Raw genomic sequence first — 22735 nt, forward strand, 5'->3', positions numbered from 1 at the left:
ACTGAGTTAAGCCTAGGAAACTCACCTGCATCCCCACGCCCTGCCCAATCTCTTAGGCTACTATCTAAAGACAAAGGAACTCTACAGCTAGACCACTTGATGGAAGAAAGAGCCCTGGATCCTGATTGCTACTAGTTTTTCCACGCCCTCTGAGCCTTAGCCTCAGATTTCCCTATCAATTAAAACAGGGAGAATACATTCTACCCTCTTCCTCCTTGGGTGCCATGGGAATAGAAAACATCAAAGATGCACTAACAAAGAATGACAGATGAACAAGGGTGATGGGGTGATAATTCACGTCTCTCTCCTCAGCACCTAAGAGTGACTACAGACATAGCCTGTTGACCTTTAACAAAGAACCTGGACAAACGGGAAGACTGGACACACTGGGAAGCAGCGCCCCTGCTGTGACTCAAGAGGAAACTACTGACGTTCCATTCAAAAGTCACAAGGTGAGTCAATATGCAATAATTTCACAGTTATCCAGCCCAAGGCTCTTTCTAAACACAGCCAGTGGGGGCTTAGTGAGGCAAGAACTTGGCAGCCACTCAAGGTTCTCCTCAACTTACAGGAATCCTGACTTGACTTGGATTCTGACAGGCTGACAGCAGAAGCATCCCGGGACTGGTCGATCATGCCAATGTTCACTTTGTGCTTGTAGGGATCCAAGGCCCCCAAGAGCCCTAACACACGGATAGCCTGCGTGGGAAAGGGGAGGGGAAAAGAAAACATTCATCACAGCACCTGACTACCGCAGCTCTCATGGATACTCATGTTCCATGATGCCCAATTCATATCCCACGACCAGCTACAGGGACAAAGCGGAGAGGGACAGGAAGTCTCATCAGTACTGTCACAGCACGTTAATGACGCAAACGTCTCTCCATTCTCCCAGCAAAGTCTTTAAACACCAAGTCTGCGGTGTTTCCTACCTCTCGCCGTGTACCCTGGTTCTGCTCAGTCTTCAGGAAATTCAGCAGCACCTCAAGCAATGTGGGGTACTTCCTGTAGGGCTCCACCACGTAGCCAGTGCTGGCCACCAACTGTCCTAGGGTCCACAGAGCCACCTGGACAGGCAAAAGATCACATGGTTTGTAGCACCAGTAAGAGAGAAAAGAAAGCATACTCCGTACTCTTCATTAAATGGTTATAACGAAGTGTTAGAGGCTATTACAAGAAAAGAATGCCCAGTAAAGGCACTAACCATAAACTAAAATCCTGAGAGCGGGGACATAAAAACAAGGCTACAAACCAACACAACAATCGCTGGATCAAAGGTAAAGAACAGTCCCGCCTTTCTCAGGAAGTATATAGTTCTTCTATACCCTGGATGACTGACAGGAGAAATCGGACTCAAAAGGAAATTAAGGTTGTTCTTACTTTCAGTCTAGTCACCTAATGACCTCGACGACCAAAGCGAAGCCAGGGCCGGGGAAGGGTGAGCTGAAGCTCCACTTCCCCCCACAACCAGAGGCCAAGACTCTCTGTTTCCCTTTAGGGGCCGGGGCTCTGATAGATGACCTGCATTTTTTTTTTTTTTTCAGTCTAGAGGAAATGGCACTGGTCAGCCCTGATACTGACAGTGACTCTGGGTCAGGATGAACGCTAATTCTAGCTCCAAGTCTTTCTTCTTTTTACTCAGTTAACAAATATTTCTAAGTACCTACTAGGGCTAGGCATTACTGGCTGGGCACACTAAGGTGACTGAGAGAGACGAGGTCCCTGGCCTCATGGGGCCGATCCTGCTCAAACACGAAGTAGTGGTACTCACCTGCCTTTTGGCCAACAGAGAGGAGTCCTGGAGCATGTCCATGATGATAATAAAAAGTTCATCAACCCACTTCCTCATTTCTAGGCCACTAACCTACAAAGTGAAAAAGGAAGTGGTAGACAGCATTAGAAATTACGGCATTAAGAAGTATTTTGACTTCATTAGAGGTGAAATAATTCTTCCCATCCTATGGAAAAAGCAGTTGTCCCCTTACCTGAGCCAACTCTCCTATTGTAGCCAGGACATTATTGATCACACCTGGGTTTGGATCAGGGTCTGGATCTTTCAGTTTCAAAATTAAAGCCTATGGAAAGAAGGTATGAGAAAATGAATGCTGGTTAGAGTCTACGAGAAAACTTTTTTCACATAAGTACAATTCACCCAAGAGACCATCTCAGTCATAGATAAATTACTTCTAAGGCTTTATGAATCCAGGATTCCTCTGGAATGTGGATTCTTAAGCCTTTCTCCATACTGCACACAAGTCTGACGTATGAGGGAGCTGGCAAGTGCCATGACCTACAAACATTTCCCATGCCTTCCCTAAACTGTACCTGTGTGATCATGCACCCAGATTCACGTAAGTTGTGAAACACCTCACATGAGTCTAACATAGACTTGAAGGTGGACTCAGATTTTAAAGCTCACTTTTTCTTCATTTTGGGGGAGTTACTTTATGCCACTATCTTACTTCTCCTCGCCAAGCACATTGGATGAGGGGCTTGAAACACCATATCTTATCTCTTAGAAGGAGAGCCCTTTCCTGCAACTGGTGAGATTCCTGGTATTCTTGAACTGAGGGTGCTTGATGTGGCCCTTGTCTGCAAGCCTGGGACCAAAGAAATTATCTACTTTGTTCAGTGCACCAGTGAGCACCAAAACACTCTCATCATCCCAAGACATCCTAGAGAGAAAGAACCAGTCTCTGTCTGTTGCAAATTACCTTCAGAATAGGCTCCATGTAGGGGCGGATGAGTCGGGGGGCATTGGAGACCAGGTGCCCCAGCATGCGGGCACTCTGTTCCTTGATTCTTCCAATGCCGCTGTGCTCCAGCTCTGTCAAAATCTGTAGGCAAGAAAGGCTTACTACGAATACGGCAAAGGAAATTCGAGAGGGACTGTGTGTTTGAAGTGAGAATGAGGCGCGGAACTAGAGGAAGGAACCAGAACTTCACTGCGGATCAAGGAGCTGCTAGATACTCCACAAGCAAGGCCATCTCTGCAGCTCACAGAACAGTCCTGGAAACAGCAGTGACCGGAGGAAAAGCTGTTTGAAACCGGCCCTTTCTCCTTCTGTCACAGTACTCCAAGGTCCCTCAGCCCTCTGCAAACCATAACTTTTAACAGTGTAGATAGTCACAGAAGACCGAGAAAACCAACAGGGCTCGCTGTGAGCAGGGTTTTGCAAAAATAATGAATGAAGGGGGGGCTTCCCTGGTGGCGCAGTGGTTGAGAGTCAGCCTGCTGATGCAGAGGACACGGGTTCGTGCCCCAGTCCAGGAAGATCCCACATGCTGCGGAGCAGCTGGGCCCGTGAGCCATGGCCGCTGAGCCTGCGCGTCCGGAGCCTGTGCTCCGCAATGGGAGAGGCCACAACAGTGAGAGGCCCGCGAACCGCAAAAAAAAAAAAGAATGAAGGGGGGACTTCCCTGGTGGCTCAGTGGTTAAGAATCCGCCTGCCAATGCAGGGAACACGGGTTCGAGCCCTGGTCCAGGAAGATCCCACATGCCGTGGAGCAACTAAGCCTGTGAGCAACAACTACTGAGCCTGCACTCTAGAGCCCGCGTGCCACAACTACTGAAGCCCACGTGTCTAGAGCCAGCACTCCGCAGCAAGAGAAGCCACCGCAATGAGAAGCCTGCGCACCGCAACGAAGAGTAGCCCCCGCTCGCTGCAACTAGAGAAAGCCCGCGTGCAGCAATGAAGACCCAACGCAGCCAAAAAATAAAATAAATTAATTTATTAATTGAAAAAAAAAAGAATGAAGGAAAGGCTCTCTGCAAGAAAAATATCTGTACAGACAGCAAATCACTCAGAGTGCCTATAAATAATGACAATGGAATCAAAGACTAGTCAGAACAGCTGTGATGTGGAAAGAAATACTGATACTCAGTTGTGGTTTCGGGCACCTCTAGATAAACCCAAACAGTTAGGGATTATATCAATAGAATCCCCTTGGACCTTAATGAACAGAGATAACATGTGCGATCTAACTGACACGCTGAAAACACCAGCAAATCAGCACGTTATGCTCCTGGTGACACAGACATAAACAACTTAATATAGACAGACTTCTGGAGAGCTGAAGTTGCCAGAAGGAAATCTCTGCACAGTGGGAAAAGTGAGAAACAAAGCTCGTGTTAACTCAGCTACCCAAAGGAGTCGTCTCCAATTCAATGTTATGTTTTGTCTCACATTATTGATTTAATAATCCTGATTTCCTGGACCCCCTTGGCAGTCTGTTTTCACCTGGTCACAGCATACAGCAGTGAGAGGGGATGGAGAAGGATACTAAGAACAGAAGCATAACTTCAAGAGATGGCTGTCTGCGGGGAAATGGGTACCAGTGAGGAGAGCACAACTCTCTGGGACAGCGCAGGACCAGATCAAACAGCCCCCAATTTACTCCAGAGCCAAAGAGCGCCGCTGCACTCTAATAACAATACCCAATGCCCACCTAGATGAGCAAGACGCCAAGAAAAGGCCAAAGCACATTTAGGTAAGGTCCCTTACCAAGGCATGAAAATGAACAATTCAACTTGGGGAAATCTGTATCAAAGTTTAAAAACAAGAAAAATCATTAAAAATTTTTTCCCAAGCTGTACTTGTTTTATTCATTCCCTTTGCTAATAAAGTGTTTGTACATTTGCTGCATTCTGTTAAAACAGAAAAGATAAAATAAAATAAAATTCTGGAGTTTCAAGGGCTAAGTTCAGTATATAGTAAATTCATTTAACGATGCTTCACATTTTCCAGTATCAGAAAAACGGATAGCCTGATAGCTTACTATAAGCTTCTTGAGGACACAGCCCATGCCTGCCTTGTTCACTGGCATGCTTCCAGAACCCAGCCGTATTTGGAACACAGAAGGTGCTCAAAACATCTGTTGTCTGGATGAACGTACTGATATTCTCATTAGGAGATATATCTCTATCAAGCTTATTTAGCATGGTTTGAGCTGGCAGGCTCAACAATGATTTCTTTTCCTCCCCCAAACTTTAGCTATTTCAAAGACTTAAAAGGATAGGCACTCCTAACACGGGCCAGCAGTTAAGGAGTGAACCATTAGGCTAAAAACACAAGTGCCAACATAAGTATAATCTTTTAATTTGTTCACTGATGATATAACTCACAGTCACTTTAATTATGATAGACTGCGAATAAATGACATTTCTTTAGGGTAGAAGTTACATTAATAATTTTCTATGTTTCAGTTCTTTATATGTTATGAAAAGTGTTTATTTCAAAAGAAACCATGGGGAGGATCATGAAGCAGAGGGTGTGGTGGGGACAGGATGGAGTCGGGGGACAGTAGATGACCGGGTGAGCCACACTGAGACCCAGAAGAGGTGGGTGGAAATAACTTGAGGCAGGAAGGACTGGACTCTGTGCATCGTTCACAATTCAGCCAGAGGACTTACGCGGCCGGGTGAAGACAAGAACTAGAAGACAGGCTTCAGCAGAAAATGGAAATCCTACCAGCTCTAGCAGCAATGCCAACCCGCATCTACCTGAGGCTCTAGTCCAAGCAGCTTAGCTTGGCATCTCACATTATTTAGGAACGACAGCCAGGGACCACAGACCAGGGGCAAGGATGACGAGAAACAGTGCTGGAGCCATTCCCGTATTCGGCCTCTGTGCCTGGCCTCGCATCAGCAGAAGCAGGAGTGGAAGAATTGCGAGGTGCTGGGCAGACTGACACCATCTGCAGCAGAGGCAGTGAAGAGGGGCAAGGAACGGACTCACTGGTGACTTCCCAGGAAAAAGGCAGAGCCACGTGAGAGGTCAGCTTGCGAGTCACGCTGACAAGAGGCTTATGAGGCGATAAGCACTAGAATCGCAATTACCAAGCCGGGAAAACACGCGGGCCCTTGGAGCCAAATGTGGCTTCTACCAGGCGTCTCGCTCTTTTCTCTCCCCTCCTCCTCCTCGACTCTCACTCCCCAAGGAGCACTCACGATGAGCGTGCATTCCCCACCACGATGAGCGTGCATTCCCCACCACCCGAGGCGTGGCCGCCACACCCTTACCTGGATGAGCATCTTGCGCAGGAAGGGCATGACGAAGGCTGGGTTCATGCTGCTGAGCCGGCCCACGGTGCAGATGGCCAGCTCCCGGATCTCAAACACCTGGTCATTCAGGGCCACAAACAGGGCCTGCAGATTCTCTGCCTGGGCCAGGTGTGCGTCAAAGCGCTCATCCAGGGATGCCAAGACACAGTAGCGGATGTCGGGGTCTGCAAGCGCAATCGAGCCTTTCAGTGCCTCTTCACCCCTCTCCTCCCTCCAGTCCTTTCCCAGTTTCTGCTTCCACTGCCATCAGCCTAGGGAGAGGATACCAGATACCCTTCTCTGACCAAACCTGTCATTTTTTTCTCTACTCACAGGAGCAAAGATAATAGAATTTTTTTTAAAAAAATTATTAATTAATTTATTTATTTTTGGCTGCGTTGGGTCTTCGTTGCTGCGCATGGGCTTTCTCCAGTTTTGGTGAGCGGGGGCTACTCTTCGTTGCAGTGCGTGGGCTTCTCACTGCGGTGGCTTCTCTTGTTGCAAAGCATGGGCCCTAGGCTCGTGGGCCTCAGTAGTTGTGGCACATGGGCTCTGCAGCTGTGGCTCGCGGGCTCTAGAGCGCAGGCTCAGCAGCTATGGCACATGGGCCCAGCTGCTCCACGGCATGTGGGATCCTCCCGGACCAGAGATCGAACCCATGTCCCCTGTATTGGCAGGCGGATTCTTAACCCCGCGCCACCGGGGAAGTCCAAGATAATAGAATTTAAGGCCGATTATCTTACAGAAATAGGCTGGTTTAGCCAAGCCTAAGGCTTTGCCAGAGAAAATGCTGGACATCAGCTTGTTGAGGCCATGAAAGGAAACTGGCTACTTCCAACTGCCCCAGGCACCTACACTTCCTTAGACTGCCTCCATCTCAAACTTTACCAGGATCTGTTATCCCAACCACGAGCAGTTTGCTGAGCACATCCGCCACCACTTGCACTGCGGTCTGGCTAACCACGTGAGCATGGCCACTGATGAGGTGGACAGAGGGCGTGAGCAGGCGGGAGCAGGTGCGGGCGGCTTCCATGCGGATCTCCTTGTGCTCGCTGTTCAGGAAGTGATCCGCACAGTGGCGGACAAACTGGGTCAGAGAGTGGCCTGGATACAAAGGCAGAGAGAAGACAGAATAAACACTGCTGCTTTGGACAGTAGGTCTGCAACTCGCTAGCTGCATTTTCCATTCCATTTCCATTCCATGGCTACTAACTTAATTTTCAACAAGATATTCAACCAGCAAGATATTGACCCCCAACTCTTCTCTTAAAAAAGTAACAAATGATCTTCCAATGAGCAGAAAGGCAGAAGGGAGGTAGAAAAGGAGCTGGGAGACATAAAAAAGGCATTTCCTCCCTGCCTCCATCTCAATCCTTTATTTCCTTCAAAAAGTGAATTATTTTGTTTTATTCGGACCCAGCCCTTTATATTCTCAGAGAGTAAAACAATTTTTGATCAAATTTACCTCATCTATTTTAGTTCCCAGATTTAAATACCAAAAAGAGAGTTTGATATAGGCTGGGTTTAAATATAGCTACTTTCTATTCCTTAGAAATAGACTGGGAGGAGATATGGGGATATATGTATATGTATAGCTGATTCACTTTGTTATACAGCAGAAACTAACACACCATTGTAAAGCAATTATACTCCAATAAAGATGTTAAAAAAAAAAAAGAAAAGAAAAGAAATAGATTATCCTGGGTGTTAATCAGTGTAAATGGAGGAACTGCAACAGGGAAACTAGCGATGCTGTATAAGTATTCAGACAGCATATCTACGCTTTTTGTACTTGTTTCCCTGTAGCCTTAACCAATACCACCTACACAATCTTAAATTTCAAAAGAGTCCATTTTTCTCTCCTGAAACGTATCTCCCTAAGGCATTAATGTGGGTTTATCTGTAGCCTAGAATTCCAAACTGAACTACACAGTACAGCAGTCTTGGAAATCACACCACCATTGGAATGAAAATACCCCCAAGCCCTGCTTATACATTTTAAAGAATTCAATACCATCTCAGCCGAAGGGAGGTGACAAGGTGAGGGGGATCCATCTCTGCAGCATTAGTTCCTTGGATCAATGAATACTTTTCCTCAACACCATCTGCCCCCACCCCATTTTCCTTTGTCTTTGTATGGGACAAAGAAACAAACGGTAGGAATTAACCATATACGGAAAGACTATAAAAGGATGAGCTGCTGTAGAATCAGCTACCCTGTCTCCAGGACCCCTAGCAAGATCCAGGAATTCTAGGTACCCTCATTCTTTTCTCGAGGTTCCCAGTATCACTGACTATCTTGGCAAGAACCACTACAATTTCTTGGTTTTTCCAAAAAAATTTTTTTAATTTAATTTTACTTATTTTTTTATACAGCAGGTTCTTATTAGTCATCCATTTTATACACATCAGTGTGTACATGTCAATCCTAATCACCCAGTTCATCCCACGCCCCCCTCCCCGCCACTTTCCCCCCTTGGTGTCATACGTTTGTTCTCTACATCTGTGTCTCTATTTCTGCCCTGCAAACCGGTTCATCTGTACCATCGCAATTTCTTACCTTCAAATTCAAAACTGCCAAGAGTTCGGAGGGCAAGGGTAATGCTGCCCACATCGCTGGCCTCAGGGAGGGTCGTGAGGCCAGGAGAAGCCAGCTGATGGGCCAGGCCCTTGGGCATGCCTGGGTGCCGGAGGGGTTTGTGCATAAGGACCAGGGACAGCATCTTCAGGAGTCCATCTTGGATGTCCTTTTTCAGCTGTGGAATCTGACGGCTCAGGTCGTAGAGCACAGCTGTGAGGGCAGGGCTGAGGGAAAAGAAACCAGTCACTTAAGGAGCTGGATATATGATACTTGGTCTGGTCTTGGGAAGAAACAGCCCTTCTTGTCCAGCAAGGGGATTGGGCTCCACCCCTGCTTAGTCTTTAAAGCAGAAAGGATACAATGAAATAGAATATATATCTTAAACTCTCTTGGCCTGATCCCATATTTCAAAACAATCTATGATTTTCTGGGTTTTGCCTTGAGAGAACTTGTTTACTGTAATTCAGTCACTATGGAAAACCAAGTCTCAATAAATATCTGGGAAGCAGATTGAGAGCATCGTCCTTATTTTATAGATGAAGAGAACAAAAGTGTAGGGAGCTTAAGCAATTTGCCCATCTTAATATAAATGATAGCTGCAAACACTAACGGAGCACTTTTTTTTTTTTTTTTGGCCACGCCACATGGCTTGTGGGATCTTAGTTCCCCAACCAGGGATTGAATCAAACCCGGGCCCGGGCAGTGAGAGTGCTGAGTCCTAACTACCGGATCTCCAAGAAATTCCCAGTGGTGCATTTCTTATACAGACTGCATTGTACTAAGAGTGGCTATTTCGTGAACTCTTTCACTTAATCCCCACGACAAACCTAGACCATAGGAACTGCTACTGTACCCACTTTTCAGACTAGAAAGCTGAGGCTCAGAGAAGTTAAATAATTTATTTACGATCACCCAGCTAGACAGTGATGAAACCTGGATTTGAAACTAGCCTATGAGTTTAGTGTGAGCTATGCTACCTATCCAATTTAACGTGTAAATAGCCATGCCTCGCTCTTTCAACACAGACCCAGGACTGTGACTCAAGCCTCATGCTACCCGAGCCGGGGACAGCTCAGGTTCCCGACACCCACCTCAGGCCCACCGCCAGCATGGGCTCCAGCAGCTCCTTGATGTCCTGCTGGATGCCCGGCCCCATCGCTCGGGCCAGCATGCTGATGCAGGTGAACACCGTGGCATCCACCTGCATTGCCTTCTGTCTCCTGCAGAGAACCGAAGAGTGGCTAGTTTAGACATAACGGCATTTTGTGATACCCTACCTCAAAATTACCTTGGGGCAAGGAGAGCAGGTTACCCAGGCGGGGCCACCCCATGTGGGTGTGCAGGTTACCTACTGCACAGTCTAGGGACCCATCACACTGTAGTCACTGCAGACTTGTGTATTTACAACAAATGACCAGCAGATGGCAGTAAAGTCTCTTGAGGAAGGGGCCCCACTTCAGAATTCACACAAAAGGCACCATGTGGGTTAGTGTGGTGCTGGCCAACGTCCCTATTTAGGAAGCAAACTGAACAACGTGCACATCAGGGACCACGAGTGCAGGGCACAGCCATCATATGAGAAGAAATTCTCCCTATGAGGAGAATGCTGGGCTTGAAACGGGCGAGGCTTATTAATTCACCAGCACAATCCTCGCTACTAACACAGGGAACTATGAAGACACAATTCTAATTAACACTGACCCTCTAAGACTTGGAGAAGATACCCTAGCCTCGCCACCTTGCAGGGTGCTGAAGGTCTTTCTCATATTTTATTCACTGGGACGTTTCAAGAGGTAGGATAATGTATCCAACTTCAATGATAAAGAAAAAGGTGACCGTTAGGTCCCCTCAGTTCCTGTCTAGGAACCCTCGCTTTAGTTGTTATCAAAATCAGACCTTTGAAAGCCAGAGAAAAGAACAAAACTAGGAGGTTCCCAGTAAATAATATTGAGAACAGCACTGGTATCTAACATGTATTGGTATGAACAGGTATTCAACCTCCCCAAATATTTACATCCATGTCACTTCATTTGGGAAAGGCTGGAACTCAACTGAAGAAGGGCTATTCATTATATGATTTGCTGGTTAATGACACAGAGAACAGGCTTCAGCTCCACGGAAACTGGGATGCAGCATCCTCCCTCTCCAACCAAATGGGGTGGAAGGTGAAATCATAACAGAGTTGCTTACTTATGGGCAAAGTCCTTAGGAGGCAGGGCTGCTCGGATGATGTCCAGCACACGAGGTAAGTAGACCTTAAACTCAGACCTCACAGCCACAGAAAGTAGCCCCAGGGCTTGGAAGGCTGCTGTCCGTTCCTTCTCCTTCTTGACACAGCTTAGGACATGGTTCATGGTATCTTGGAGATACTGGGTATCTGAGCACAGAAACAACAAAGTGTATATATGGCTCAAGGTGAGGGGTGGTCTACATATGAAAGGTCAAAGTTCCTATAAAACACTTAAATTTAAGAATAAATTAAGAAAGCCTGTTGGAAAGATATGAAGAAGAATTTAGAGAATGCACTAACCAAACGCTTTGCTTGATAATCACTCCTCTGATACAGCTTTTAGAAATATTAGAAATATAAGCTGTTTTTCCTTTAATTAAAAAAAAAACCAAAAACTTAAAAGTGTCTCCAAAACAATACTGCATTAATTATCGCCATTAGCATTATATTTTGAGGGAAAGATTACATGCTTTTGTTCAAGAAATATATGTTAAACCTTGGTTAAAAACAAAGAGAGGATCATCTAAGCTATTTTATATTATCTGGAAATTTAAAGTAATATTGAAAACTGTTTGTAATAAACAGGCTATTCCACTCAGCATAGGCCTAGAAATCACTTTGCTATCACCTAGAGACTTCTGTTACAGTTATATTTAATAGAACAAGATTTAGTCCGTAACTTGGAAAGCCACATGTGTGTTTTCATTAAGTTTATATAAGCCAGTGTGCATGGGTAGGTGATTCTTGGGCAGTTTAAGCTAAGGTGCTACGACTCCTCAGAAGGCTGCTATTTCCTGCCTCTTGCCCCTCTTCCATTTCTTCTCTTCCATCTTTCTGGCCTCAAGTCCGTGCACCAGCAGCACATACAAGCAAGACCACGCAGCCAGTAGAAAGTGAGGGGTGTTCAAGGCCACCAGGACCACAATTAGAAGACAGTGAACTAGACTCCCAAACGGCATACATACATCACTGCATTTATGCTATCGAGAAATGTCTTCTCTCACAGCTCACGGTCAAATGCCGTTGAAGCATGCTGGAGCTTGAAAACAGTCAGAGACCAAGGTGATACAACTCTCAAACCAGAGTGCACCAACGAGAAAAATGGGACCTTTGCAGAGCAGGACAGCGTTTCAGCAGGAAATGAGCTTAAATCAAGAAGGTAATTTCCTTTTCCAGACTTAGCACCCCAAGAGATTAGGAATCTGACATTGCTTGAGATTCCAGCCCAATCCTAGGGGGAGTATTTTTGATATTCCCAAAGCTTGCATCATCAGGAAGTGCAAGCAATGACTTCCAAACTGCAAACTTTAAAAAAGTGGCGCTTTCCCAATGAGACTGTACTTACGGAGGCTGCCCAGGCTGAATTTCCAGAACATATTTTAGTACATTATTTAATAAAACAACAAAAACTCACATCAAAAGAACAAACCTAGGGGCCCCTCTGAGCCTTTGTATCCTGCTGCTAGGCCGTCTTTTGAACTTACTAAGGTAACCGCTTCTACAGCATGCCAGACTTTGATCAAATTTGGCCTAGTTATTATTCTCTTTTGAGCCACAGACTTTCAAACCAAGATCATTTAAAGCTCTACTGAATAGGGGCATGTCTGTTCATTAAAAAAGAGAGAAGCTGCTGGGTACCAGGTGAGAAGAATGGAAAACTGAAAAAATATGGGTGATTCTCATTATATCCTTTCTCTCTGGTTCAGTGATTTTATGTGGCTAATTGCCTCATCCTCTCTTAACACCTATTCTCACACCCAGCACATTTAACACCTCACCGGCTGTATTTCTCTGCTTTCATCTGAGCTGGGTGGTGTGAAATGAGTCTGTGCTAGGGAACGGCATCTGCTGAGGGTCAGGCTGGACTTTCATTTCCCATCCTGCCTCTCACTGGGCCCTGAACGCTTATTAAGCACGCACCATAGTGAAGAGGAAAGAGATGTAGGTCCGGGGTCTCTACACTCAGCAAGGAGGGAGGTGAGACAAGGACACTAAGTATGAACAGGCAACTGGAGTATTATTATAATTTTTACCTTTATCTTGTTTCTAAAATGGCTTTGAAATAGCTAGGGGAAGCAGCAACAATAACGGTTTCTATTTCTTGGACCTTACTCTGTGTCAGGCACTTAGACAGGTGCCTAGACATTAAAGCAGCTCATCTCATGAGGCAAGGACTGTCATTCTAATTTGACAAGTCAGGAAGTGGAGGCCCAGGAAGGTCAAATAACCTTAACCTCACAGTTAAGAACAGAGGGAAGATTCACCCCAGGTCTGATGACACCAAAGCCTTTCCACAGCTGGGGGTTGTAACGGAAGAGGAAAAGCACGTTTCTAGCTAGAGTGACCCAGCAGGGCCTCAGGGAGAAGCCAGTGTCTGAGCTGGGCCAGCTTCAGGAACCAGGAATTCACACCGCCCAGTGGGAACAGGGCAAGAAGAATTCAGGAATTCGGGAACCCAGTCTATTACCCGTGAAACCAGCCTCTGAAGCATCCAGTCCTTCCTCCTTGTGAGGGGGGGGCAGCCCGGTGCCCACCTCAGGAGCAGACACAGGACTGTCCCCGGATCCTCCCTGCCCCACAGACTGGATGCTGCACACCACTGAAACCGAAACTGCCCTTCCTGTGGTCTCTCAGAAGTCCATTCATCAATGTGTTGGCTTCCACACATGAGAACTTGCCTGGCTCTAGAAGTGCCTCTCTGCCTGCACGTTCGCATTGCTCCTGCGTTTGCTGCCTCAGACGTTTAAAGAAAACCTGAACTAGATGCCACTGAAGCTGGATAGAGGCGAGAGACCACAGACTAGCCCCTCAGCAGGCACTGCTCCAAATGAGAAGCAGACATAACTTTCTGGCATCTCGTCTTCTCTGTTTAATTACCCTTGAATGGGTAATGACATGACACGTCCGTGGACATCCTCACCTGTGAAGGCAGAAGGTCGGAAGGCAGCCAAGCGGGGCAACAAATTCAGGATTGTCATTTGGATCAGCGAGTTCTTGCTATTCCTGCACTTCAGCACCCACTGGCACACCTGAGACAGGAAGGACACAGGGTTGGCAAAGGAAAGGGAGGCGTGGAGCTTGGGAGAAGAGGGAGTGGACCTCCTGCCACTGACCTGATCAAATTTCTCCTCCATCAAGTCTCTGCAGCAGCGACTCTCCACCAGGGTGGACTTCGCTGGGCTGGGGGAAGCCCCGAAGCCCATGAGGCCTTGGTGAGAGCTGTACCCCAGCAGTCCCACCAAGGCGTTTGACTGCTGGGGCTGCATGGCCTGGAAACTGGTGAAGGGGGTGATGTGACGAGGTTTCGTTCCGAAGCCCATGAGATCCTTGCAGTACTTGTCATGTACCAATTGCTGCTGTGTGATTTCTTCCATTTCTTCTCTCAGGCGCTATATACATGGGGGAAGAGTCACCTTTACTTACAAGTGACATTTGCCTCGGCACCAGGGAGTCTGCCGACAACACGAGCCCAACCCTGAAATGCAACTCTTCCCACAGTGGGCGGCGGCCACTCTTCATCTCTAGGATTCGATTTCCCCAGAACCTTGCAGGGGGCCTGAATCTGTTCTAATTTAGGCAGAAGAGCACCACCTACTGAACAATGAAGCAGCAGCAGGGGTCTGGCCCCCAAGAACCCCCTACCCCACCCTTGGTTTGGGAAAGCTGACTTGCGGATGGCTGTGACAACAGACCTAGGATCTAGCAACAGAGCCTCCTGCGAGGGTGAGGGGCAGCCCCGAGCCAGCATCCTGCTAAGGACGTTCTGCTCTCCCTCTTCTCACCAGAAATGCAGGTAGAGACAACTCAGGCAAGTTAATGTTCTCAGAGTCCTAGGAACTCCATACGAGGCATGGAGTACACTGACTGGCTGAGAACCCCCAGCTCTCACCTACTCAAAGGGCTGCTTAATAACTCATTCTCCAGCTTTCCAAATTGAGAAAGATACAAACCAATTAATTTCCAAACTTCTAACTCTTTCCACAGATATTTTCATTTTTCAGAAAATCTTATCCAGTATTCTTGTCAAGGTCACCAGGACTCTTAGGCTGCTAAACCGAATAGTCTGCAGCACCTGATCCAACTCAGTGTTTCCTCCTACTTGAAACCCCTTCTTCCCTGGGCTCCTTGGACGCTGAGCTTTGCTGGCGCCCCATCCCCACCCCTGCCGCTGCTCCTTCTTGGTCTCCCTTGGTTCTTCCTCATCTCCCGACCTCAGGTTCTCAGCCCCCATCTCTCCTCCAACTATCCTAGTGCCCCGAGGGTCCTCATCCAGTCTCACGACTGGAAATAACATCTATATGCCAGTGACCTCCCCAATCTGTCTCTCTTGCTCAGATCTCTCCCCAGAGCTACTCAATAACTCCGCTCAGACGCCCAACACACATCTTAAACTTAACACGCTCAAAAGCAAACTCCTGACCTTCGACCCCAGACCTGTTCCTCCCATCTCAGTAGATGGCAACTCTACCCTTCTAGTTGCTCACGCCCCAAACCTTGACCCTTCTTTCTCTCCTATCGACCTCCAAATCCCTTGTACCCCGACAGCTCCCACCACTGCTGAGACGCTGCAGTTCCCCCCTGACTAGACTCCTGGCCTCAGCCCTGGCCCCTCCCGTAATCCATTCCCAACACAGTCTGTACAGGGGCGTCTGAGACCCTAGGTGACGAGCCCCCTCCCTGCCCCAGGTATTCCCCCAACCCCATCTCCCAGCTCCTCTCACTCAGCTCAGTCACAGCGGCAACCTTGCTCCCTTCATCAAGCAGCGCGCTCCCGACGCGGGGCCTCGTGCTCCCAGGACCAGCGGTCTGGAGGACAGCTCACCCCAGAGGTGTGTGTGGCAGTTTTCTTACCTCCTTCACGGCTGTGCCCAAACGTCATCGTATTTTAAAACGTAATCCCTGAGCCATGCTGGTATCCCCTATTCCCTGCCCTACTTTTCTCCGCAGCATTTATCACCATATGCTACACTACGTGTTTTTACTTATTTATGTATTGTCTGCCTCCCCTTGCTAGAATGTACTGTTCTATTCACTGCTGCCTTATTCTTCTAGCTCTTAGGACACGGTATAGCTGGCCCACAGTAGGTGCTCAATTAGTATTTGCTGAATGAATGAAAAAGTTATGAAATTGTAACACCTCACATTTGGATAGTTCTTTATAATTTACAAAGCACCATCACAAGTACTATTTCATTTAAACCTATCAGTTAGGTGATATTGCCCTGTTTTACTGGAAGAAAACAAAGATCCCAGAGCTGTGTGGGGTACAGTGGAAAGTACCACATTATACTTGGGTGGGGAAAACTCTGAGGGTGACCATTTACGGAACGCCCACTAGGTATCAGGTGTTGTGCTAAGCACCTCACACATACTTAGATTAGAAACCTCACAGAAGCCCAATGAGGTGGATAAGATCCCCATTAAAATTGAGGAAAATAAGGAGGGCAAGTGATTTACCCATGTCACACAGTATAGAGGAGCGGGGCTCCAAAGCCAGACTCGCTGTGTTTCTACACAGGCTGCAGCACACGCTGCTCCCGCATCTAGGGCACAGCCATCACCAAATGGTCGCTGGGTCTACGAAAGCAGGAAGCCCTGGGGGGGGAAGTCCACACCAAGCAGCTCCCCCAGGAAGACTCACAGGCGGGGCTCTACCTCCCAGATATACCCTGAATCTGGTGTCAGTGGACTGACCCTGAATCTACTTTTGTGTCTACACTGCCAGTGCCAGTCGAAGCCACCACCACTGCTCGCCCAGGTGACTGCAATCGCCTCCTGGGGCAGCCGTGAGAATAGGACCTCCAGCTACCAGGAGAGTAACCGACCCAGGGCCCCAGCCGCTACTCTGAAATCCATGGCCATGTCTGTGCCAAGGCCACACTTTCCGTGAGCTGCTTCTAGCCGATGACGAACACAGTAGGAAGGCTACGGTGGGCCTCCTCTTGACGGCCAGCTCTGGCCTGAGGACCCTGTGACGGCTCCGCACAGCAGACGAGGGTGCTTCCATCCAACTTTTCCTCCCGCTCTTGTTCTCTCAGGGTCAGATCCGCACTGAGGCCTGATGGTTCTCCCAGCCTCTCCCAGCTCCCTGCCCATTTTCTCTCAAAGCTTCTTTCCCTAATACAGTCCTTGCACTTTTAAACCCACCTTTGCAGCTGCTTCTTGAGCCAGCACACCTCCTAACTCACCTCCCTGCTTCCCTTCCTGCCTCTCCACAAGCTCTTCCCCACAAGTAGCCAATGACTGTTAAAGATGGATGCCATCATGTCATCCTGTGGACACAGCCCTGTGAGGAGAACGGGAGCCAGTAGGGGCCATGAGCTGTGAGGCCCCCGGTGCGGCCCCTCCCGCCCTCTCCCTTGCTCACGGTGCACCAGCCACACTTCCCTTCTCGCCTGAACTTATCAAACGCTCTTCCACCTCAAAGCCTCTGCCTGGAGCACCCCCTCCCTGCCCGCTGCAAGGCTGGCTCCTCCATGTCATGCGGTCTCAGCTCAAACGGCACCAACCTCAGGGAGGGGGTCACCCGCACCCCCGTTACCCACCACCCCGTTTCCTCGCAGAACTTGCTGCTACCTGAAATGTTCCTATTTATTTGTCTATTGCCTGCTCCCCCAACAAAACGTCAGCTCTTTGAGGACAGGGATCTCGCCTCGTCTCGCTCCCAGAATGGCACGTGAGAAGACTGGACACCCTCAGACGCGCTTCTCACCTCTCCCTCCATGCTGCTGATGCGAACCAGCTCGTTGAGGATCAGTAAGGCTCCGTGGATCCGATCATCGCGATTCATGCCCTTCTCCTTGGCCAAGGTCTCGTCAAACCCCTTCTCTGCTTCCTCAAACGTGTGCTACGGAGAGATACAGAATGCCTAAACTACCCAACGTCCAGCGTTAGAAAGCAGCCCCACCCATCTATATGGGGGGTTCTGAGGTTACCATGCCTGCTAAGGGCCTCGTGCCAGTGTCACCAACAATCCCAACTCATTGGGCTCTCTCGTTTCATTTAGCTTCAACTCTCACAACAATACCACGAGGGAGACACCACTACCGCCCCTATTTAATAGAGAAAAAACAAGAGGCTCAAAGAAGCTAAGTGACTTGTCCAAGGTCACAGAGCGGCCAAGACGAGAACCCAGGTCTCCAATCCCAGGTTCCCATGTTCAGGGCTCTTTTTGTAGGACAAGGGTCCTTAGCAGGTTCACTTGGCAGCGGCAGTCAGCACAGGACTCTCGATACTACAGGAACACTGGCATCTCTCCAGAGACGCCCATATTTCTATATTTTAACACCTCCGAAAAAAGATGTCTTATAATTGTTGCTAAGAAGGCAGTGAGTTTAACTGGCACTATAGCCTCACTCTTAGTGGTACATAAAGCAATGGTGTGGCTATTGATAAATCTCTGCTTTCGTGAAAAACAATAAAATAACTACTGATTCATACTGAGCTTAAAACACCATGGGAGATCAAAGCAGACAGGATACTTGCTCTTTGGCAAGGGGCCGGCTGCTGCCCTGTAGGCCCGATGAGACTCTACGCAAATGTGCTTTGCTGGAGGTTGGAATGGAACCATCTCCTCACCCTGTACCACTGTGGCTTCTGCATCTCCTTTGGCTCCCGCTGGGTGGTGAGGATCAGACAGGCACGAAGGGCAGCAACAGCTCCCTCACGGATGGCCTGTTTGGGGTCCCACACGGCCACAAAAATATTGTCAAAGAAGGGCTGCACTTGCTGGAAGAAGAAGGTGGGGACGCTGATGGCCAGCTCACGAAGAACCAGGACCTGGGAGAAAAGGCACAGAGAACTTTCATCTGGGTCAGAGTCTTGTTCTCTCAGGAACACAGCCTCCTGTCACCCTAGAGCCTACATACAGCAGCAAAAGAGCACACTTGCCCATTCTTCTAGCTCAGAAATTCTGGGGACCTAGGAAGGAGAGTGAAATTGATCAAACATTTCAGTGTTCATTATCCTAGGGTGTTTAGAAGCAGAATGCTTGTAACGTTAGTACACAAGTTCTGAAAGGGCAGACGTGCTTAATGCTTTGTACACTGCTCTACTGATAGCCTAAAATGCGCCCGAAATACAGCAGGCATTCAATAAACATTGTATTGAATGAATGAATAATCCTGTTTAATATTTAATCTTGCTATTATTTTCATCTGACCCTGGAAAAACTGAAGGTTCGGAGGCTGCCCCAAGTCACAGAGTGAGGAAGTAGCACCAGGGTCCATGTGTGGGCCCCTCACCCAGGCCGGCTCCCTCCTTGTGGTGCTGTCCCCGAAAGAGGGAACCGACTGGAAAGGATCCAACTGAAGCTTCTGATCCCCATCACATTCATTCATAGATTCTCTCTCTTAAGGACAGACTCTCCCCCATCTCACAGCCTGGATTCCTGGCCCATCAAACCAGCCTCTTTCAGGGATGAGCCTCAGAAAGCAATGAGTATGTGCGTCTAGAAGAAGAGGGTAAGAAGCCACCACTTCCTCAATTGAAGAATAGCCAACGGGAAAGAGGAAGTCTGGACTACGTACTGACCGATCAATAAATGACTAAAAAACACACAGGAAAGGCCTGGGAGAAGGCAGGCCAACCCTCCCAGCGCGGGGAGCGAGTCCCTCCCCGGCTCCTCTCTTCAGCCCAGTACTCCCATCTTCCCACAGGATATGGAGGGACCTTGACAGAGGGATCCTACAGATGGCGCGGTGGTCTGGGGCTTTGTAAGCCTCTTGGCTTGTGGCTTCTTCTCTTGCCTACAGCTGAGGGGGTGCCTTCTGCCTGGGAGGCATTTTTGATTCTGGAAAACTGGAGGTCAGGATAAGCACTGCACATAGGGCTGCCTCTCAAGCAACAAGAGAGAACGTTAAGCCTCCCCTTCAGGTACGGAGCTCAGGGTGAAGAGAGAAAGGGATTCAGGACAGAACCGAAGGCCACCAAGAAGCCCAGTGCCTTTGCCTGGAGCGTCCCCTCTCATTCTTTGCCTTTCAGGGACCTGAGCACATCGTGTGAAGGACCCCGACATGGAGCCACCACTCGCCACGCACTCACAGCCGCATGTCTCCGGCCCTCGTTGCGGTCAGCACCCAGCCATTCCAAGGCTCGCTTCACCTCAAACTCCACATACTCAGCGGTAAAAGTGTCCCCTGCCATGGCGAGGCGACCAATGGCCTTGGATGCCATTTCCATGACAACTGGGTCATTGGAGGGGAGGAGGTTCCGAAGGTAGTTAGCAAATCTTCCGATTCGGGTCGCATTCCCACCTTCCACTCCTATGAGGCTGGCTGGAAAAGAGAGGAAAGCAAAAGGTGAGGAAGGGCACACGCTGTCCAGGAAAGTATGCTGCCTTCAGAGGAAAGCTAGCCAGTGACCCCCTCCTCTTACTTTAAGTGCAGACTGCAATTTCCAGACAGTAAGGATGCAAATAATTTTCATCTTAACCAACAGATTTCATATTTGTGCCAGAACTCCTTATATAAAGCAAAATAACCTCATTTTAGTATACGTAATTTGTTTTCCCAAGAAGAAAAGGAAAACAAACTGGGTCTGAATAATAGTTCACAGGATGGAAGACCAGTCCCTGGAGGTTGAAAATTACCTGCCTTTCATTCACTGCAGCCCAACTCTACTTTTCTATTCGTAAGCCCACTATGCCAAACTTTGCTCTACAGAGAAACCAGAGCCTGCATTTTTGCAGTGGAAAGAAAGCAGGCTTCTAGTTTCAGTTCAGGCACACTGGCCCTAGAAAAGTCGCTTAACAGTTCTGAGATTCCATATCTGAAAAAACCTGCTTTGTCGATGTCCCAGGACTATTGCTAGAATTAACAGCTGGATAAGTACACTGAAAGCCACAAGGCTCCTTAAAATTCATTAAACAAATGTGAACTAAGTGTCCAGTAAGAAGCAGACCCAGGGTGCAGTAGACACAAAGCTGAAGAGTCCTTTATTCCCAGTTCTCACCTTACCGGAAACTCTGTCCTTACCTATGGCCAAGATGCCACCTTTCCTCTCATTGGCATCTGAGCTGGAAACCAGTTCAAAAATGTGATGGTTCAGCTGATCATAGAAGCGAGTAGACTCTTCTTGACTCATCTACAAAAGAAGATGTGCTCAGAACAGTTTATAATGTCTCCCTAGTGGTGGGGTGGCTTCCAAAGACTAGGACCCAAGAGGCAGCCAGGAGGTACAGTTCCAGCCAAAGATGACATGGCTACTGCCTATTTCTATAGTTTTAAACTGAAGAGCAATTCATCGGTGTATTTAACAAATACTTATCGAGTATCTACTCCTCTGCAGGACATGTCCCGTCCCAGATTCTACCTAGTACCAAGGGTATAAGAATAAACAAGACATTGTCCCTGACCTCAAGTCTGGTCTCTATTTAGAAAGCCCCAGGACTTTCCTGGTGGCACAGTGGTTAAGAATCCGCCTGCCAATGCAGGGGACACGGGTTCAAGCCCTGGTCCGGGAAGATCCCACATGCCACGGAGCAACTAAGCCCGCCACCCACAACTACTGAGCCTGCGTACCTAGACCCTGAGTTCCGCAACAAGAGAAGCCACAGCAATGAGAAGCCCCCACGCTGCAAGGAAGAGCAGCCCCCGCTCAAGGCAACTAGAGAAAGCCCGTGCACAGCAATGAAGACACAACACAGCCAAAAATAAAAATAAATAAATAAATAAAAATTAAGGGGGAAAAAAAAGAAAGCAAGCAAGCCCCAAACAACCAACTCGTCAAACCCATCCCAACCACTGTTATCAGGCAGAAAGAGTGGAAGGTCTGGAATGTGGCATGAAAAAGAAAAAAAATGAAAAGAAGCAGCCGACTCCTAAAATATCACAACATAGGAAATGCCACAGAAATGTGTAACTGCAAAGGAACCTGCCCATTCTACAGACATGAGAAATCGGTGCCTTTCTAAAATGGAATCTCTGCATTTTCCGAATCCTCACTTAGCTGTCAAGAGGCATCTAAACCAGGGGTGGTATATGTCACCCCAACACTCCATGATGAACGGCCCGAACCACAGCAATCCCAACCTCTCGGAGCTCCATGGTGACATAGTGCTGGAGCTCCTTGGCGGCTTTGGCCCTGGTCTCCTCATTCCGGCTCTTCAGGCCGCAGGCAAACTGCTGCAGGACGCTCACATTGCTGGATGCGGTGGTAGCTGTGGCAGCGGCGGCAGGGCCGGTTCCAAGCATCTTGCCCTGAGGTTCTTCGGAGAGAAGCTTCCTTTAATATTCTGAATAACAAACCATGGCGATGAACTCATTTATGGCCCCAGCTCCTCAGCACAGATCTTCACCCTATCCACGTCAGGCTGGGGATCCTAAAAAGGTTGGGATACCTCACTAAAAAACATGCAGAGAGACTTGATTCATTCAACAATGACTGATGTTTAAAAGAGGCAGCATAGGAGAGAGGGTCAAATTATGGGCTGTGCTGCCAGACTACCTGGGTGTGAATCCAGTCCAAAATTATATACCTTGAGGAAAGTTACTTAAAATGTCTGTTTCCTAAACTGTAATAAGAGGATAACAGCACCTAACTCATAGGACTGATGTAAGGATTAAATGAGTTAACACACTAAACAGTTAAAAAGTGCTTAAAATAGTGCCAGGTGCACAGTGAGTTCTTAATAGTTGTTAGCTATGATTATCATTATGACTACTACGTACATGGCACAGAGTCAGGTACTAGAGGTGGGGAGGTAGAGAGAAAATAAAGCATGCCTAAGACTGTCCTTTTCCTCCAGGAGTTCAATTTAAAGAGGGAAATTGATTATTATTCTGTAGCAGCACTGCCCAATAGAAATACAAGCCACAAATGTAAAAATAACTTTCAATTTCCTTGTAGCCATATCGAAAAGGTAAAAAGAAACAGGCAAAAT

General features: G+C 47.9%; 1 protein-coding gene across 3 annotated transcripts in view; it reads right to left on the minus strand.

The window, feature by feature from the left end:
• Nucleotides 1–22735, minus strand: part of MTOR (mechanistic target of rapamycin kinase) — a 117701-nt gene that overhangs the window by 93612 nt on the left and 1354 nt on the right. Inside the window, exons 2-18 of one of the 3 annotated variants that reach the window (XM_060014254.1) lie at nucleotides 21885–22087; nucleotides 20829–20937; nucleotides 19897–20129; nucleotides 18433–18633; nucleotides 17567–17701; nucleotides 13968–14243; nucleotides 13775–13883; nucleotides 10815–11001; nucleotides 9716–9844; nucleotides 8604–8848; nucleotides 6932–7147; nucleotides 6023–6228; nucleotides 2715–2837; nucleotides 1986–2075; nucleotides 1772–1864; nucleotides 933–1067; nucleotides 570–699 (exon numbers count right to left, since the gene is read on the minus strand). In XM_060014254.1, the coding sequence (XP_059870237.1) occupies nucleotides 570–699; nucleotides 933–1067; nucleotides 1772–1864; nucleotides 1986–2075; nucleotides 2715–2837; nucleotides 6023–6228; nucleotides 6932–7147; nucleotides 8604–8848; nucleotides 9716–9844; nucleotides 10815–11001; nucleotides 13775–13883; nucleotides 13968–14243; nucleotides 17567–17701; nucleotides 18433–18633; nucleotides 19897–20129; nucleotides 20829–20937; nucleotides 21885–22046 (2779 nt within the window). In that variant the 5' untranslated portion in view covers nucleotides 22047–22087. Of the gene's footprint in view, nucleotides 1–569; nucleotides 700–932; nucleotides 1068–1771; nucleotides 1865–1985; nucleotides 2076–2714; nucleotides 2838–6022; nucleotides 6229–6931; nucleotides 7148–8603; nucleotides 8849–9715; nucleotides 9845–10814; nucleotides 11002–13774; nucleotides 13884–13967; nucleotides 14244–17566; nucleotides 17702–18432; nucleotides 18634–19896; nucleotides 20130–20828; nucleotides 20938–21884; nucleotides 22175–22735 lie in introns of all 3 variants that reach the window. The other 2 variants (XM_060014246.1, XM_060014262.1) reach the window with 2 other exon arrangements.

The sequence above is a fragment of the Delphinus delphis genome, chromosome 1, assembly GCF_949987515.2.
Source record: "Delphinus delphis chromosome 1, mDelDel1.2, whole genome shotgun sequence".
Taxonomy (NCBI): Eukaryota; Metazoa; Chordata; class Mammalia; order Artiodactyla; family Delphinidae; genus Delphinus; species Delphinus delphis.